General features: G+C 31.9%; 2 protein-coding genes across 2 annotated transcripts; one reads left to right on the forward strand and one right to left on the reverse strand.

Moving 5' to 3' along the window:
• The first annotated feature begins 8686 nt into the window (after positions 1 to 8686).
• Positions 8687 to 10184, forward strand: LOC137819763 (lectin-like protein LEC). Its single transcript, XM_068623742.1, has one exon. The coding sequence runs from the start codon at positions 8929 to 8931 to the stop codon at positions 9973 to 9975; it is 1047 nt and encodes a 348-aa protein (XP_068479843.1). The 5' UTR covers positions 8687 to 8928; the 3' UTR covers positions 9976 to 10184.
• Positions 10185 to 11199: 1015 nt separating this feature from the next.
• Positions 11200 to 13656, reverse strand: LOC137819765 (tubulin beta-1 chain-like). Its single transcript, XM_068623743.1, has 3 exons — positions 13031 to 13656; positions 12203 to 12472; positions 11200 to 12089 (listed from the first exon to the last, which is right to left on the reverse strand). Exons 1-3 carry the CDS (start codon positions 13422 to 13424, stop codon positions 11404 to 11406), a joined length of 1350 nt encoding a protein of 449 aa, XP_068479844.1. The 5' UTR covers positions 13425 to 13656; the 3' UTR covers positions 11200 to 11403.
• Positions 13657 to 16319: the final 2663 nt, after the last annotated feature.

Consider the following 16319-nt stretch of genomic DNA (forward strand, 5'->3'; position numbering starts at 1 on the left):
AAAAAAGAGAGGAATGAAATTACAATAAAAAATAAAGATTAAAAAAGTTGAAGATAATTTTCTAGAAGACGAGAAAAAAGTGTGTGCCTTCAAAATAAAACTAGTTTGAGTATAGTGTGTGAAAAACGTGTGAAAGATTACCTTCGAAACAATATGAAAAATTAAAAAATATGGTGAGGAATTTAAAATTTTGTTGTTATTTAAAAACTATCAAAACTTACCAAAAGGTTCATTATTTTTTTACTACGCATGTCTTACTGAATATTATTATATTATAATCTTCATTTAAAAAATTCTGTTAAAAATAATTTTTTAGTACATTAATCATTATTATATAATATTAAGTATAAAAAAATTAATTTTATTAATGATAAAATTATATAAAGTCTCCTATTTTAAAATAAAGAAAAGTATTTAGTAACAGAATTTTTCAAATCAGTTACTTTAGTCTAAACATCAAAACTTAGACATTTCGAATTAAGAATATTGACTTAGATGTGAGACATTAAGTGGGACCATTTTATTTAATTTGTTGTTATAGAAATCAAAATAACGTATGTATCTGCATTGAAACTAACGTTAAAATAATTTTAATTATCTTAAAATAATAAAAAACATTTTTAGTATAATATTATATGAAATCAATATTAATATATAGAGATTTAAAATAAGAGGAAAAATCGTATTTTAAAAGAAAAATAATGGCGTTGACAAAGAATTACCTATAACGCATGTTGGCCTTTGGACTCAAATAAGAAGTTGCTCACTACCCAACATTTTAGATTCAGACAAATGAATAAAATAAAGAGTAAATAATAATTTTATTACAATAAATATTTATATATTTTATTTTTAATATAATGAGAAAAAGAAAAAAAATATTAGTACTATAGTTTTATTAATTTATTTTTAAATTTTATTAATAATTAATATAATTGAATACGTATTTAATTTTTAGTGATTGTCATTTGTATGTTTATTAAATAAAATAATGTTAGTAAGTAATTAATTTTAAAAAAAAATTGTTGTCGTTTGTAAAGTTAACATTTTTAGTCATTTCTTAATGTTAATTACTTTCCTTTAATAAAGATAAGTGGCAATTACTCAAAACAAAACATATATTCAATTATCTTAACTAGTGACAAAGTTTAAAAAGATTAATAAAATTAAATATTTTATAGGAAGATTCTATTTTTTCTAATTGTACTTAAAAACGAAATATGTTAATATTTAGTGCAGTCAATAAACTATTTAATTTTAAATAAATAATAATAATATATAAATATAAAAATTGCGATTAAAATAAGTTTGTTGATTTATTAATGATAAATCTTTTCTAGAATATCAAGTACAAAAAGGGAAAAAAAACGACAATGGGTCTACTATCAAAGAGGGTGTGGTTGTGACCCTTCATCTTTTTCAAATCACACATTTTCACTGTTTTGGGAAACATGGCCACAAAAGGTGATAGAAGGATAAGAAGAAATCACCATTATCCAACGTTCGAATTCAAACCCACCACACCACAAGAAAACACAAGAAAGCATATTTTTTTTTAGTTTTTTATTTATATACTTTTGGCTCTACATTGTACCATAGTTTCCACTTCCAACTTTTTGGGACAATGTTATCCTATTTGGATATTTTCCATACAAATATACTTCAGCTTCTTATAACTGTTTCTGTAATTACTATTTTTATAATAAATACATATTTTTTATATTCAAATTCTGTTATAGTTCTTCGTCATCTTTCTTTATGTTAGATCGGAGTTTCATTCATCAGATTTGGTTAAAATTTACACTAATAGGATTGTTCGGGGATATCCTGATCTTGCTTCTTGTGAAGGTATTTTTCGTGGAAGTATGAGGGAGTTTATTGGTACTTTCTCTGCGTTTTGTGAAGTTCTGATTGCTATGGTTGCTAAGTTTTATGGAGTTATACATATTATGGAGGAAGCTCAAAATATGGGACTTACTAATGTCTGGCTTGAATGTGATTTTGTCTTGGTTTGTGTTGCATTTAATACTAGGACTAATGTTCCATGGATGCTTTGTAATCGATGAAATACTTGTCTTAATTACTGAGTTACTATGGGAAAAATCAAGTTTAGGGTTATTCATTTTTTTCGTGCAGAGAATGCGTGTGCTGATAAGTTTGCTAATTTAGGATTTATTCATAGAGAATTATTCCATTGATATAATAGGCTTCCACATAGTCTGTTATTATAATTCTTTATGAATAGATATAGTCTACCTATGTATCATTTTTGTTAACATATGAGTTTAGGTCTAGTCTCTCAATATTTTTTTTGTATTTTTTAATAATATTTTTTTTCATGTGATGACAGATGATTGTTGTTACTTGTGGTGTCAGTCTAACTAAGATGTCAAGTGGCATAGTGATACCTAACATGAAAGTTTTTATAATAATGTTGTTGTAAATCTTGGTATCCAAAAGCAAGATAGATTTTATTCCTTTTGTAGTTTGCTTAAAATCTTTGGACAAATCGATCTTTCAAATGAAGTAATATGAAATATTTTTTTTTGTCCATTTCTTTGTGATATAAGTCCTAATATCCTCTAATATATTGATGATAGGTTTAGACCCATGCAATAACAATCATAATATTAATGTCTCACTAATGTTGTTGAAAAGTGTGTCAATATAGCATTACGAGTGAACATTGATCTAGACCAGAACCCAAATGAAAAAACAATAACACATAAATAAAAGTTGACATAAATAGAGAAGAATTATTTATGTTAAGAAGCTTGTACACCAAAGTAAACTTCTCAAAAACATATACATCAAATTGAACTTCTTAAAAATTTATACGCTAAAGTAATTTTTTTACTTAATATAGAAAAAAAGGTAATTAAGTCTAAAATAAAATAATTTTTCTTAAAAAGTATAGGATTTTAAATCATAATGCTAACTTTAGTACTGATAAAAATATATATAAAGTAGTATTTAGTGTCTTGAGTACGAAAGACTTCTTGATTTTTTCTTTTCAAACCACATTCCTAATATTAGAAGCAAGTAATGTTTTGAATCTTAGTCAAATTATTCTACTTCTATCAGAATTTTTTTTTTCTATGGTATAGTTCTTAATAAGATTTTACTTACTTTTTAGTCTAACTAAATTAATTTAAAGTAAAATCTTAAAACATTAATAAACCATATTCATGAAAAAATAATCAATTATTACGTACGTGGTAGTGAACTTTTTCATCAAATAATCATTAGTGATGGTAAGTCAAGTTTTACTTGCTTTTCAATGGATCTAAAAGCAAAATCTTGAAACACCAATGAACTATATTTATAAACACCACATAGTTTATGTATGTGGCAGTAAACTTTTTCTTTGAATCATCATTGATGGTGGTAACCACTATTTTTTTTTTTATTTATGGCTTTTTTTTATCCATATCCCTTCAATTCTTATAAGGATGTTAGATTTTGATTTTTCATACCTCTATAATTATTACAAGAAAATCATTAAATAAAAATTAATTTTAGATAAAAAAAATAATTAGTTACTATAGTGATCAAATTAAAAATTATTTTAAATACTAAAAAAATTATTGATTTCTAAATTAGTTTCTATTATTGATAAATAGTTTCTAAATTGGTATCTAATTAACTACCAATGTTTTAACTACCAATTATTTAGATTCTAAATTTGGTAGAAAAACATTGATAGCTAATTAGATATCAATTTAAAAACTATTTATCAATAATGGAAACTAATTTAGAAATAAAAAATTTAGTCTCTAATTTAGTTAATATAACAATTAATTATTATTTTTTTTCTAAAATTACTTTCTATTTAATAATTTTTTTGAATAAATATATCAGATAAAGCATGTTATTCTAACGTTTTTATTATTATTATGTGTAGAAAGAAAGTAAAAGAGAAAACAAAATTATTGAGATATATGTAAAATGTTCAACGTGCACACTTATTAAGTCACTAACTTAGGTCGGCCATAAATATCACTAGCATAAACATGCTAACTAAAATGACATGACATTGAACCAACATCACTAACTTCTAATACTCTTAGATAAACATTATGAGCACAAATAACATTTAAAATTGACTTTAAACACAGACAGAAAGAAACATAATCAAGTAGTTTTAAATCTTGCTTTGTTTTAAGCAAAGTATTATTACTATTCTTAGGTTCTTGCTTTAAAAAAGTAAAAAACCCAACATTCTTAATTAAATATCTCAAAGATACTTCTAATGAGAGAGTGAACAATAATGAAAGTCTTTCTCCAAACAGATCGCAATCCTCGGCCATATAATAATGTTTGCTTTTACAAATATTAAGAAAATAATAATAAATAAAGTAAAGAATGATAAATTTAGAAAAATAACTTTATTATATTAACTAAGAATGAATTAGATTTCTTCTGGAAATAAACTACTTACTTTTAAAATAAGCATACAAATATGCTTATTTCATTAAATAAACTTTGTAATGAATTGACTTTCAAATTAAGATCGTTTGATGAAAAGCACAAAAGAATAGTATATTGAAAAGTGTCTAGTAGTGTTAAGATTAATTAGATCGTCTAATGTTTATTGTCTATCATCTATTGTTTATGTTAGATGGTATTTTTTATCTAAATTGTTTTAATGATTTTATGATGTTTCATTTTCTTTAGTTTTATACACATGGGATTTATGAGTATGCTAGTTACATTTCATTTGGTGAACAAACTCGTGTTTTCTTGTTATTGATGCGTGAACCAAACAATTGACATCATATTTGGAAAGTGTTAAACAAATAAGGGACTTGTGAATAAAACACTTGAATTTCAAGGGAGAAAGTATGTCGTGTGTGGAGGACTCATACTTGATGGGGATATTGTGAGGAACTCAAGTGGGGAGCAGGGAATCTCACATTGGGTGGAGATGAGTGACCTAAGGAATATATAAGGAGGAAAACTCATAAACTCATTATCTTAAAGTTTTAGGTTAGAGGTCATGAGCCATAATTTTTGTGTCTTAAGGATAAGGTTATGAGGGAATTCGCAAAGGAGGAAATTGTTGTGTTAATGTGGATGAAACTTGAGTCATTGTATATGACTATATCTTTCACACATATTTTTTTTAAGCAATGACTATATTCTTTCAGAATGATTAAGTCAATGACAATGGTGGAGCAAGTAGCAAATTTTAACAATATTCTAAATGATTAGGAGAACATTGAAGTGAATTTCAATGATGGAGATAAGGTTTTACTACTTCCCAATGTCTTGCCCAAGATGTTTGAGCACCTTAAAAGTGCTTTGTTGCTCGAGAAAGAAAAAATATTACTCTAAAGGAGGTGCAGACCTCAATTTGAACTAATGAATTACTTAAGCTTTAAGAGTCTAAGGCAAATGGTATTGTGTTGAGTTTGAATGTCTCAAATTGAAATGGTAAGAAAAATAAGGAGGTGAAAGAGAAGAAGTCAAAGCATTCATGTGATAATAAGGCAAATAGAAGGCCAAAGTGTTACAATTGTAAAAAGAAAGGTCATTATAGACAGACTATCCAAAGAAGGAGAAGAATGAGAAGGGTAAAAATTCTCATTTCATACGGGATTTTGTTGATGTTGTGGTACGTCCGATAATTATAAGTCTACTGGAGTATATAGTGACGTTTGTGTCAAATACATAGAGGATTTGAGTCGTAGACTCAAGATGCTCTTATCACATGTGTCTAGTGAAGGATTTATTTGATACCTTAGCACTGATGATGAATTAAAGTTTGTATCATATTAGTTGAATAAGTTTTGCATAAAAGAAGGTGTATGGAGGCACAAGACGATCGTAAGTACTCCTTACTAAAATGTTCTTGTTGAGATGATGAGCAAAACCATTTTAGAGTGGGTAAGGTGTAGGTTAATGGGAGCTAGTTTGCCTAAGTCCTTTTGGGGGAAAGTTGCAAGAGATTTATCTAATAAACATAGCTATTATTTGCTTTGAATTGTAAGATTCCAATGAAGGTGTGGAGTAGAAGGCTAACATATTACATTAAGATAACATTTGCACCCACTTATATATTATAAAATGTTCCTATCTTTAATCAATTATCTACCTTTCTTATATGTTGTTTAATTTTAGTTGAGAAACTTAAATTTACATTTGAATTGGTAACAAAATGGTTATTTAAATTAATTATTGACAATGATGGCGCAACTACTGGTACTAGGTTGAACCCCATTTGTGTTCTCTGACTACTTTCATTTGACATTTGAAGCAAATATGTGTGAAGCAAGAGCATATGTTGGGACCAAATGAGAAAAACACTTCAATATACTGAGAAAACTATTTCATATCTGGAACTTATCTTCTACTCATGCTTAGACTTAGAAAATGTATTTTAAATTAAATTTAACCTTACAAAATTGTTATATTCATCCATTATATATATATATATATATATATATATTATTTTTAGTTTATGTGAAACTTTTAATAAGAATTTAGAACTAATATCTTTACTCTTAAAAAAAATATGACGATCTTTTTTAATCTTTTAACAACAAGTCTTGCAAGTAGTTTTAAAAAATTAATTTAAATTTTTCATTAGTGTACAATATTTATATATAAACATTTGCATATTTAATTTTTCACATGATATAAACATCTGGTTTTGCGCACGTGAGGTTAAATTTGACAACCTACTCATTTATAACACCCACAATTAATTAAGCTCTAATTATGTATTTAATTTTTTTTATTCTATTTAATTATTTTCTTATCACATCATAACTTCAATATAGTTTATAATAAAAAAATATGTTTAATTATTTTATTTTAATATAATAAATAAAATTATATGGAATAAAAAATAATAATACACTCTAGAAATTTTCACTTGACATACAAGAAGGGGTTTCTAGCTATTTAGCACAGATACGGATACGGACACTGATACGATACGGATACGGACACAGAAATACGTATAATCTCTAAAATGTAGGACACGAGGACACAAATCTATATATTATATAATTTTAAATTATATAAATTGAAAATAAATATTTATGTGCAAAAGTATGTTTCAGATTCTTTTGGAAGCAGGAAGATATCTTTCATGACTGGTTCAAAAGAATTTGTTCCTTATTTTTATAATCATAATAAAAATTTATACAATAAATTTGAGTTTTAAAAAAATTATTGTATTTATACCTTTTAAAATTGTGTTAGAACCGTGCTAGAATTTTCAAAAATCTAACAAATATTTTTTGAATTGAACATTTCACCGATAAGTGTCCTACGAGTATCGACACCAATACGTGTGTCCGACACGGATACGCCCATTTAATAGAAGTGTCCGAGTTTCATAGGTTTCTAGACCTCTTAGAAATATGACACAATACTCAAGGAAGCTTCAAAAAGATCATTGTAGGTTAGTTAGACTAACCAAGGTTGGTAGCTTAAACCTTAAGTTAGTTTCACCAATGAAAATCTATAAATAAGTGTCTATGCTACATTTGTATTTAGATTTGATATAATTAAATGAGTAAATTGAATATTCAGACTTCATTCTCTCCCAAATCTTCTTTTTGTTTCTCTTATTTGAGATCGAAATTGTCATATAAGATTAATAAATAGGAGAAAACAAACTCTTCAACTATAAAAACAATAAGAATTAAATTTTAACTTAACAAAATAAAATTATATAATAAAAATATGGATACACTAATACCAAATTGTGGTTATTATAGCTTTTACGAGATGTTAAAGCAAGTAACCTCTCTCTATACCAAAATAACTATAAAAAGACCTGCATGATTGATTATGGGAATATGTAATGTTTTTTATGTTGAGAAAGAAAATGAAAAAGACTTAAGAAGGAAAAGGTGTAGGTGAATGAAAATGTCACAATAACTAACATAAGATAGCATAATTGTTGGTTGAGTTGAGGAAGAAGACAAGATTTGTTTGAAGCCAGAGTGGGCACGACGCACAACTCACTCACACCCCCACTTTCTCGTGAAGTGGGGTCTAACAAGATAATACCTACCATTATGAGCCCCTTTCAGCAAAATAATAAAATCAACCAAATAATAATATTTTGCAGATATATTTTCAACTGAGAAATAAAGAAAGAAAAAAAAAATCAATTGTTGAACCGGTTGAAGTTTTTTTATGACTCTCACACTAAAACAATTTCTCCTAAACCATTAGATTGTGATTTATAAATTTCTATCATTCAACAAATGTGTAATTTTATGGAAGCCCTAATATATAAACAATCACAATTATAGTTGTATGATTCAACCAAGTTATTGGTGCAAAATCACTTTCTTACTCTCTATCACATCAATACCTTATCTTATTTTTTTTCTTCTTTTTTGTTTCTATATTTGCTATACTCAAATAATTCATCGGATCCATTAATAATTAAGATACATAAAATATATTATATTTAACTGTTAAAACTACTTCTACGACCTAACTAACACCTCAAGACCAGAAATTAAAAGCACATTCACAATTTATGGAGTGGTCCACAGCGAAACAAGAATTTAGAAAAATGAAAAAAATAAAAATAAATTAAAACCAGTTATTTATGGTTGTGATTGTGAGTTCACATGGAAATTATTGGAAAAGGAAAGCCTCAAATTGCAAAAGAAAAGAAAAGAAAAGAAAAATATTGTTTTATTTTTTTAGAAAAAATGGTTTTTTATTATATTCCCTTGGTCATCTGCCACTGAGAAAAAGTGAAGCACCAAGTTGCAGATTCCAGTGAAATGTATTAAATTTTGCTTTCTTTCTTCATCTGCTTTCTTCTTCGCTCTGTCCCTAAAAATCACAGATTCTACCTTTTTGATGCAAATGGGATCGACCCATCAACCCTAGAGTCTCACGCCAGCTAGATTAATTCATTCATCTCAAGCCAAACCACCCACTTCAATTATGGCAGCACTTTCTACACCCCATTACTTCAGGGTCTTCACTTTCTCCGTTTTATTCCTCAAAACCCTAGCATTTGACCCGATTCCTTTGTTTTCTTACGCTGGGTTTGGTAAAGATCTGAAATTTAAGCCCAACGTGGCCCTTTATGGTAATGCAAAGGTTGTCAATGACGGGTCTGGGATTCATTTCTCTGGGTCTGGGAGTTCAGACACTGGGAGAGTCATGTACAAGAAACCCATCAAGCTTTTTCAAGGTAAACCAAGGCAATTGGTGTCAATTTCTACTTACTTTGCATTTTCAATCTCCTTGGACATGGGGGGTGGTTTGGCTTTTGTTATGGTTCCAAAGGGTTCTGTAGGTGATGTGTTTTATCAAAGCTCTACTGGGTTGAATGATAGAAATTTTGATGTTGTTAGTGTTGAGTTTAGTGCTTCAGAGGGTGGTGGAAATGGGGTTTCTGCTAGTTGTAATGTGACCATTAGTGTTGGTGGTTCAGTTGTTGCTAAAATAAGTAACCATTTGGCGTTAACAAGTGGAGAAAAGTTGCATGCTTGGATTGACTATGAAGCTAGTTCAAGGCGCTTGGAAGTCAGATTGAGTCATCATGGAAAATCAAGGCCTTCTGTTCCACTGCTATGGCACTCAATTGACTTGTCAGATGCGTTGAAGGAGAATGAAATGTTTGCGGGTTTTAGTTCTGTGAAGGGGAATGATTCTCAAGCATGCTTTCTCTATTCATGGAGCTTTGTTTTGAGGAGTTTTCCTCATTCAATGCATTCAGAGCCTCTGGATCCAAAGGTCTTTGTTAAAAGCACTGAAAGTTCTGTGGTTAAACAAAGGAGTGATTGCTTTTTAAGAGTTCTTGCTGCAATGATATTTGGTACTGGATGTGGAGCTTTGACAGCATTTATTGTTCTTTACTTGTGGACCATCTTTGGTAACAAACGTGCAGTAGTGCCAGAGGAGACTGTTATGCAACCTGTAGATGTTGAGTATAGGAAAGTCAAGATTGTTGTAGATAAAACCATCCAAGACCGTAAGAATTAGAACCTCGTGAGGGAAGAGATTGAAAGCTTGTGTTTATAAATTTATTTTGTCTTGTATTTAGGTTTTGCTCTACTGTAGCAGTCTTGGTAAAGGGGCTATGTATTTGGCTTTTCTGACGTCTATTGTTTTATCCAACTGTGTTAAAAATTGCTTACTTTTTTGATAAATGCCCAAATTGAGGTTATTAATGAACTATATGATGTTGCTTACATTGATTTTGTTGTATGAAAGATATCACAATCAACAAATGAACTGGTTGTTCCTCAACACATGTTTAAAGAATATTTATGTATCTGGTTTTCTCTGATATTGTTCATCCAAGAGAAATTCTAAACCGAGAATTTTGATTATAAACTGTCAATAAGAGATAGAACGACCTCTTTAATCTTTAATAAGTTTAGGGAGATTTACAGAAATGATGTTAGAGAAATAACTTTATCTTTAAATTATGGGACTCGTTTATTTTATATCCTAAAACCTCTTTACTTTTCATACCTGTTTTCTAGTACTTGAAGTATGACCTCCTATAAATCGACACCTCATAGGTTGTGATTAAACGAATGTTATGATTTGGTGGTATAATTATGGTTCCTTTATAGTCTCCACCATCTCCCACTTCTAAATCAGAACAAAAATGAATTTTGTGATTTGGTGGTATAAATAACGGCTATAATTATGGTTCCTCTAAAGTCTCCATCACCACCCTCCCGCCATTTTAACACTGTATTCAAAAGAATCTGGTATATCTTTCAAAATATCGAATATCTTACGAAATATTTCAATAGAGGACAAAATGGTAGGATAAAAAAAAGTAGTATAAAATGGAAAAAATAGCATCTAGTGCTCTAAATTTTGGTGAGAGCTGAGAAGTAGTTTAAGAGCTGTCAGACAACAATACATACAAGTAAGGTAGCTCAATTCAAACACACGCAAAGCTTTGTCTTAGAAAACTTTACTTGCGGACGAGCTTTGATTGCTCAGAGTTGAATTTTTAGTCATAAAGTAATCTTCAATTAGAATGAATGACCAACGACTTTGAAAAACACACCCACTTGCTTTTGTTCCCAAGGTTCAACATTCATTTGGAACTCATAACAGCAATCTCAACCACTCTGAGATGGTAGAATAACTTCTCTTTCAAGAGCAGTAAATAGTGACATATGCATAAGTAGTGCAAGGTGCTAAAAAGTGAACACTAATAATCATCGACTTTAGGACGGATCATAAAGAGAAATAGCGGTTTCATATTGTCTTTTCATCCCTAACAACAGGTTACATAAAAACAGAAACAAAAAACACCAGAGCCTGTTTTATATAGAAACTTAACCTAGCCGGAACAGAACCATCCCCTCAAAAAGAGACAATCAACCGGCAACAGGAAGTTGCGGCATGTTATACAGATTCCACCGCAGTACACTAACATCAAAATCAAACTTCATCTGCATGATAATCATCTTCCTCATCTTCCTCCTCATACTCATCCTCCTCAGCAGTGGCATCCTGATACTGCTGATACTCCGAAACAAGATCATTCATGTTGCTTTCAGCCTCAGTGAACTCCATCTCATCCATGCCTTCACCAGTGTACCAATGCAAGAAAGCCTTTCTCCTGAACATAGCAGTGAATTGCTCACTCACTCTGCGGAACATTTCCTGAATGGATGTAGAGTTTCCAATGAAAGTAGAGGCCATTTTCAAGCCTGTTGGGGGAATGTCACAAACTGTGGATTTCACATTGTTGGGAATCCATTCAACAAAGTATGAGGAGTTTTTGTTCTGCACATTGATCATTTGTTCATCCACCTCCTTGGTACTCATTTTGCCTCTAAACATGGCAGAGGCAGTGAGGTATCGGCCATGGCGAGGGTCAGCAGCGCACATCATGTTCTTGGCATCCCACATTTGTTGTGTGAGTTCTGGAACACTCAGGGCCCTGTACTGCTGAGAACCACGGGATGTCAGTGGAGCAAATCCCACCATGAAAAAGTGGAGGCGGGGGAATGGAATGAGGTTCACTGCAAGCTTTCTCAGATCAGAGTTAAGTTGACCAGGGAACCGCAAACAACAAGTGACACCAGACATGGTTGCTGAAATCAAATGGTTCAAGTCACCAACTGCACAAGAATGAAACAACACAGTCAGTATTCTCATCAAGCAATAGAACAATGGACAAACACAGGCTAAAATTGATTAGAAACAGGATGAAGTGGAAATTGTAAAATCTTACAGCTTGGAGTTGTTAGCTTGAGGGTACGGAAGCATATGTCGTACAAGGCTTCATTATCAAGCACCATGCACTCGTCTGCATTTTCAACAAGCTGATGAACTGAGAGAGTAGCATTGTAGGGCTCCACCACAGTATCAGAAACCTTAGGAGAAGGAAAAACTGAGAAAGTAAGCATCATCCTATCTGGGTATTCTTCCCTAATCTTAGAGATCAAAAGGGTACCCATTCCTGATCCAGTCCCTCCACCCAGAGAGTGGCATACTTGGAAACCTACACGAAGGAATAACAATCCAAAAATCAAACAACTAACACGATGTTTCAAAAATCACCCACTGTCCAAACAAACAATTACATTATAAAAGACAACTCATAAGCCTCCAAATAATCACATACTTCCCAAACATAAAAAAAAAAAAGAACCACAAAACCTGCAAATGAACACCCCCAATTCAAAATCAACCACAAAAAACCTCCATTTCGAGGATAAACAACAAAAAATTTCCTCGCCTTACCATCTAAAACCAAAGATTTTCCACATGTTTCAAATCAAAAACAGTCACGGAAAAAATCCCAAGCTACCTTAAAAAAAAACACATGCAAATCCTAAATCACCCACAAAATTTCTCACAAACACACTCCATGAAACACCCAACTCAAAACCAGCCACAAAACCCTAACAAGCTGGCTATAAACCACACTAACACCCTCATTTCAAACCACTGACAACCCTTCCACCCTACAATACATCAACAATACACAAAACCCTAACTTAAAAAATTTCCAGCAAAACAATGAAAAGCTTAAACCTTTATACATAAAAACCCATACCCTGAAGGCAATCGCAGTTCTCCGCCTCCTTGCGCACAACATCCAGCACAGAATCAATCAGTTCAGCCCCCTCGGTGTAATGCCCCTTGGCCCAGTTGTTCCCTGCACCAGACTGCCCAAAAACAAAGTTGTCGGGTCTGAAGATCTGACCGTACGGCCCAGACCGGACGCTGTCCATGGTGCCCGGTTCAAGGTCCATGAGAACCGCTCGCGGCACGAACCGTCCGCAACTGGCCTCGTTGTAGTAAACATTGATCCTCTCGAGCTGCAGCTCGGAGTCCCCATCGTACCTCCCGGTGGGGTCGATGCCATGCTCCGCACAAACCACTTCCCAGAACTTGGCACCGATCTGGTTGCCGCACTGGCCACCCTGAATGTGAAGGATCTCACGCATCTTCTCTGGAGAAAAGGAGAAAAAAAATGAAATTGGTGTCTGAAAGAGATAGAAAGATAGTGTTGTGTCTGAGTGGGGACGATGGGACAAGGAAGGTGAGAGGGTTCTTTTTTATAGAAAAGTTGGTGCCTTTTTGTGGCAACGGTTCGATTTTGAATAGGGTTGGAGAAATTGATGAGCTGTGTCTTGTTTTTTTTTATTTTTTTTATTTTGGGTGGGAAAAAGGTGTGTCTGAGATAGGGTTTTGAATTTTGAAATTTTGAATGTCCAGCTGGAGATACTGTTTCTGTGGACCCCAAAAGGGAAATAAATTAAGAGTTTTTTTTTCTCTCTCTCTCTTGAACGTTGGTCTTCATAGAGATTTGAAACTTTTGGCTTTTTATTTCTTCAACGTTTAATAATTGAGTAATTTATTTGTGTTTTTGCCTCATTTTTTGTGGAATGTAAATCTCTAATTAAAAAAAAACAGTGGAGCCTTTTTTTATCAAATAAGATTGATTCAATTTTTTTCACGCAAAATATGCTCAAATAATCATTACTAAAGCGATAATCACAACGAAAAAATATACAAAATTTTAATAATGTTTAATGTGCATGTTAATTACTTTTCACTTAAGTGCCTTTAATCTTCGTTTCCAATGGAAAGGTACTGCAAGCCGAGGAGTAAAAATTGAAAATAATAAATATAAAAATGGAGATAAAATAGATATACTAAATATAACTTCTTGCTGTATGTTTAGATGAGAGTTTGAGCATAAAAGGAAGAAAAGTAGGAGAAAAAGAAATTGAAGTTAAAGTTGTTTCGAGGTAAGAAAAAATGAATGTTTGGACGAGAGTGTGAGCATAAGAGGAAGAAAAGGAGGAGAAAAAGAAATTGAAGTTGAAGTTGGTTGGAGGTAAGAAAAAGTGAGTAAAAATAAGTAGGAGGTTTGTAGTTGAAATGATTAAAAAATTAATAAAAATTAATTGCTTAATTTCTTCATTTATAAAAATATCTTTGACTTTAATCTGTTAGAGTTATTTTTTAGTTAATGAAATTAAACATAAATTTTTATGTGTACATATATGAAATAGTGTACTTAATAACTTTTGTGTAGTTAATAACTTTTGTAAGTAAAATTGTTTATGTACCATTGGAATGACACTATCAAGTGACGTGGTCAAATCTTCATTCGGTTGCAAGATTGAACCTCACGCGAATGATATGGTCGAATTTGATGATTAAGGAAGCAATAATTAACTTTATGTATAATGCAATTAACTTCAACAAAGGTACGAAATGTTATTTTAGCATCAAGATTAGCTTTGCGATCTACCTTAATACAAGCTCAAAATAAAAACAAATGCATCATGCAAGCAAAGAACCTAAAAATTGAAAAGAATAAATATTGTTCTTGTATGGACCGGAAAGTACTTTCCTTGTTCTTCTGAATCCTTGTAGTCAGCAATGTTGCACTAGATCCGGTCTTTGATGATGAGGCGGGATACCTACAAAAGATACTTTGATGCCTAAGTTAGAACTCGATATGTGGTAGGTACGAGTAATAAATATTGTTCAATGATGCATACATTTCTCTTGCATATAGTGCATATTTATAGGGTTATAATGAACCCTTGATTATGAATCAAGATTAGGGTAGGCCACAAAGTTAATCTTGGTGTTAAAAGTAATATTTCCTACCTTTAATTAGGCTAATTACGCCATACAAAATCATTGGCTCGTTGGCTCCCTAGGTATCAGTTTTGGTCACGTCACTGATGTAATATTCAACCACGTCACCAGTGAGACACTCAGTCATTGTTTTATAAAGTCATATTGTTATAGAAGATTCATCCTCTTGGCGAGGTTATTGATTTTCGGGATTCACAAAACATTTATTTCAACCATACGATTGGAACAAATTTGATGATTGTGAAGGTCGTGACGCATGAGTTCTCGTCCGCTTTCACACCCTACAAAAAGGGGATGTCATTTCTACGAGGGACCATTTGTTTTCCTCTTCATTCCAAATAATGGCTAGGTGCAGAGAGTTCTCTTTTCTTCTAGGTTAGCATGTCTCTTTCATCAAGTTCTTTGTCATCTTCGGGTGGGCAGTCCCTGGCAGAATTTGGGGAATTGTCGGTTGTCAAAGGAAGTGGTACTTCCAAGATGGAGTCCAAGACAAAGTCATGTCGGGGGGATGCCCTTGATCGGGCAAAGCAGTTCATTATGGAGGAAGTTGAAAGAAACTTACTATTGTGAACGAGATATGAGTGGGTAGATAGCAAAGGGACCGAGCATTTCTCTTAATATAGGTGGTCTTCCTTGGTTAGGTCTTTCGTATTGAGTGCTCTCATGTTGAATCTAAACACGAAAGTCAACATTGTCTCGGCCAATAGATATTACGCAATTGACAACGTGTGTCATGGTTGGGAGGGTGTTGAGTCTGACTTCTTCTCTGTTTACTCTTTTTCCTTCATTGACCTTCATATCCATTTCCCCCTTGATGACTTCACCATGGGTATTCTCCGTGTGTTGAATGTTGCCCCCACACAACTTCATCTGAACTTGTGGGCAACTCTCCAAGCCTTTTGCTTGATTTTGTGACATGTTGCGATTATCCCTCATCCCTCAATTTTTTCTTCACTACTTTAGTGCTCATTCGGCATTCTCGAGGGGTGGTTATCATTAGTCGACACTTTGCGTTCTTGCTTGTTCTCTCTCTTCATGTCTTCATATAAAAACTTTAAAGGTAATTTTTTTTAAAGTGTATATAAAACCACCCGGTCGATCCCTATTTTTTTACAAGAATAACAATACGGGATTTCCCTTCTATTGGACTCAGAATTCGGTCTGTTATAGCTCATGGCCCGGGTCGCCCATGACGTCAAAAGACCAAGACATGCTAAGGATTT

This window comes from Phaseolus vulgaris, chromosome 10, assembly GCF_000499845.2.
Source record: "Phaseolus vulgaris cultivar G19833 chromosome 10, P. vulgaris v2.0, whole genome shotgun sequence".
NCBI lineage: Eukaryota > Viridiplantae > Streptophyta > Magnoliopsida > Fabales > Fabaceae > Phaseolus > Phaseolus vulgaris.